Genomic DNA, 1,193 nt, shown 5'->3' on the forward strand with positions numbered 1-1,193 from the left:
ACACACACACACACACAAACACACACACAAAAACACACACATATATACACACACCAAAGATAATATATTATAATGTTTGCTTTTGGTACATAATAATAAATCCAGCAGTGCCTCTTGCCAGGGCCCCCAAATAATCCTGCAACAACAGAAACTCGCACTACAACACAGGCAAGCTGGTGTGTCGTGAGTCGTGGGTGTGTCGCAAGTGTGTTAAGGTTATCCGTGTCAGTAATGTGTCGAGTGTGTTAAGGTTATCCGTGTCGCCAGTGATGTCATTGTTGTGTAACTCTCACCCTGATTCTTCCAGCTCCCCCTCCTCCGCCTCCCCTCTCCATCCCCCGAGCGCTGTGGTCCTTCTTCTCCGGTAAGACTAGTGAGTGGTGTAGAACTGCTGCTGTTGCTGTTGTTGCTGATGCTGCTGTGTAGCCTAGTCTGATGTGTAGTTGCTTGCCTGAGTGCCTCCCATTTACCCCGTGCAACCCTATCTCCACCCACCCCTCCCACACACAAAACAAACAAAAACAAACCAACCAACCAGCCCTTTTTATTTTCTTACCGTAATATAATCGATTTAACTGTTTCGATAATCCTCTACTATTTATCATTCTAACTGCACTAAATAAAAAGAAAATACCCTAATGTCATCGTTATTAATTCAGAGAGCACCCTAATGTTAGTACAAATAAAAACCGGTTTCTTGCCTCAGGTGAAAGATGAAGGAATTAATAATACACGTAATAATAATTAAACTAACAACAATAATGATACCAACAGCAAGATGTGATAGTAATAGAAATAATAACAAAAATAATAATATTGATAATAATGATGATGATAGTAACATAAATTTTATGATACATGTATTTGTTATTGTTTTTATTATTATTATTTGTTTAAATTATTATTTCAAAATGTTATTGTAATAAAATTGTAACATAATAAGTACTATGAGCCAATCGGGGTTGCCACTTTCCATCTATCGAGCTTTAAAAAAAATAAAAATTCAAAGTCTTTATTTTTTGTTCATACAAGGAATTTTTAATGACAGATCACCAATACGTTCGACGTTAAACTGAAAACAATGACATCATTTCGCAGAAGTGAGAATCAGAGAGAGGTTCTGTCTGTGTCACGTATGTCAGTGAATTCTTCTACCCTAACATCTTTTGTCCTATGTGGGTTTTTTGTGGGGG

General features: G+C 37.4%; 1 protein-coding gene across 1 annotated transcript in view; it reads left to right on the top strand.

The window, feature by feature from the left end:
• The window catches only part of LOC101849664, a 13,557-nt gene extending 12,401 nt beyond the window's left edge, over positions 1–1,156 (top strand). Inside the window, exon 3 of the mRNA XM_005112778.3 lies at positions 308–1,156. Within this exon, the coding sequence (XP_005112835.1) occupies positions 308–426 (119 nt within the window). The 3' untranslated portion in view covers positions 427–1,156. The remainder of the gene's footprint in view (positions 1–307) is intronic.
• The last annotated feature ends 37 nt before the right edge of the window (positions 1,157–1,193 follow it).

Source organism: Aplysia californica, unplaced genomic scaffold (assembly GCF_000002075.1).
Source record: "Aplysia californica isolate F4 #8 unplaced genomic scaffold, AplCal3.0 scaffold01403, whole genome shotgun sequence".
In the NCBI taxonomy this organism is placed as follows: domain Eukaryota; kingdom Metazoa; phylum Mollusca; class Gastropoda; order Aplysiida; family Aplysiidae; genus Aplysia; species Aplysia californica.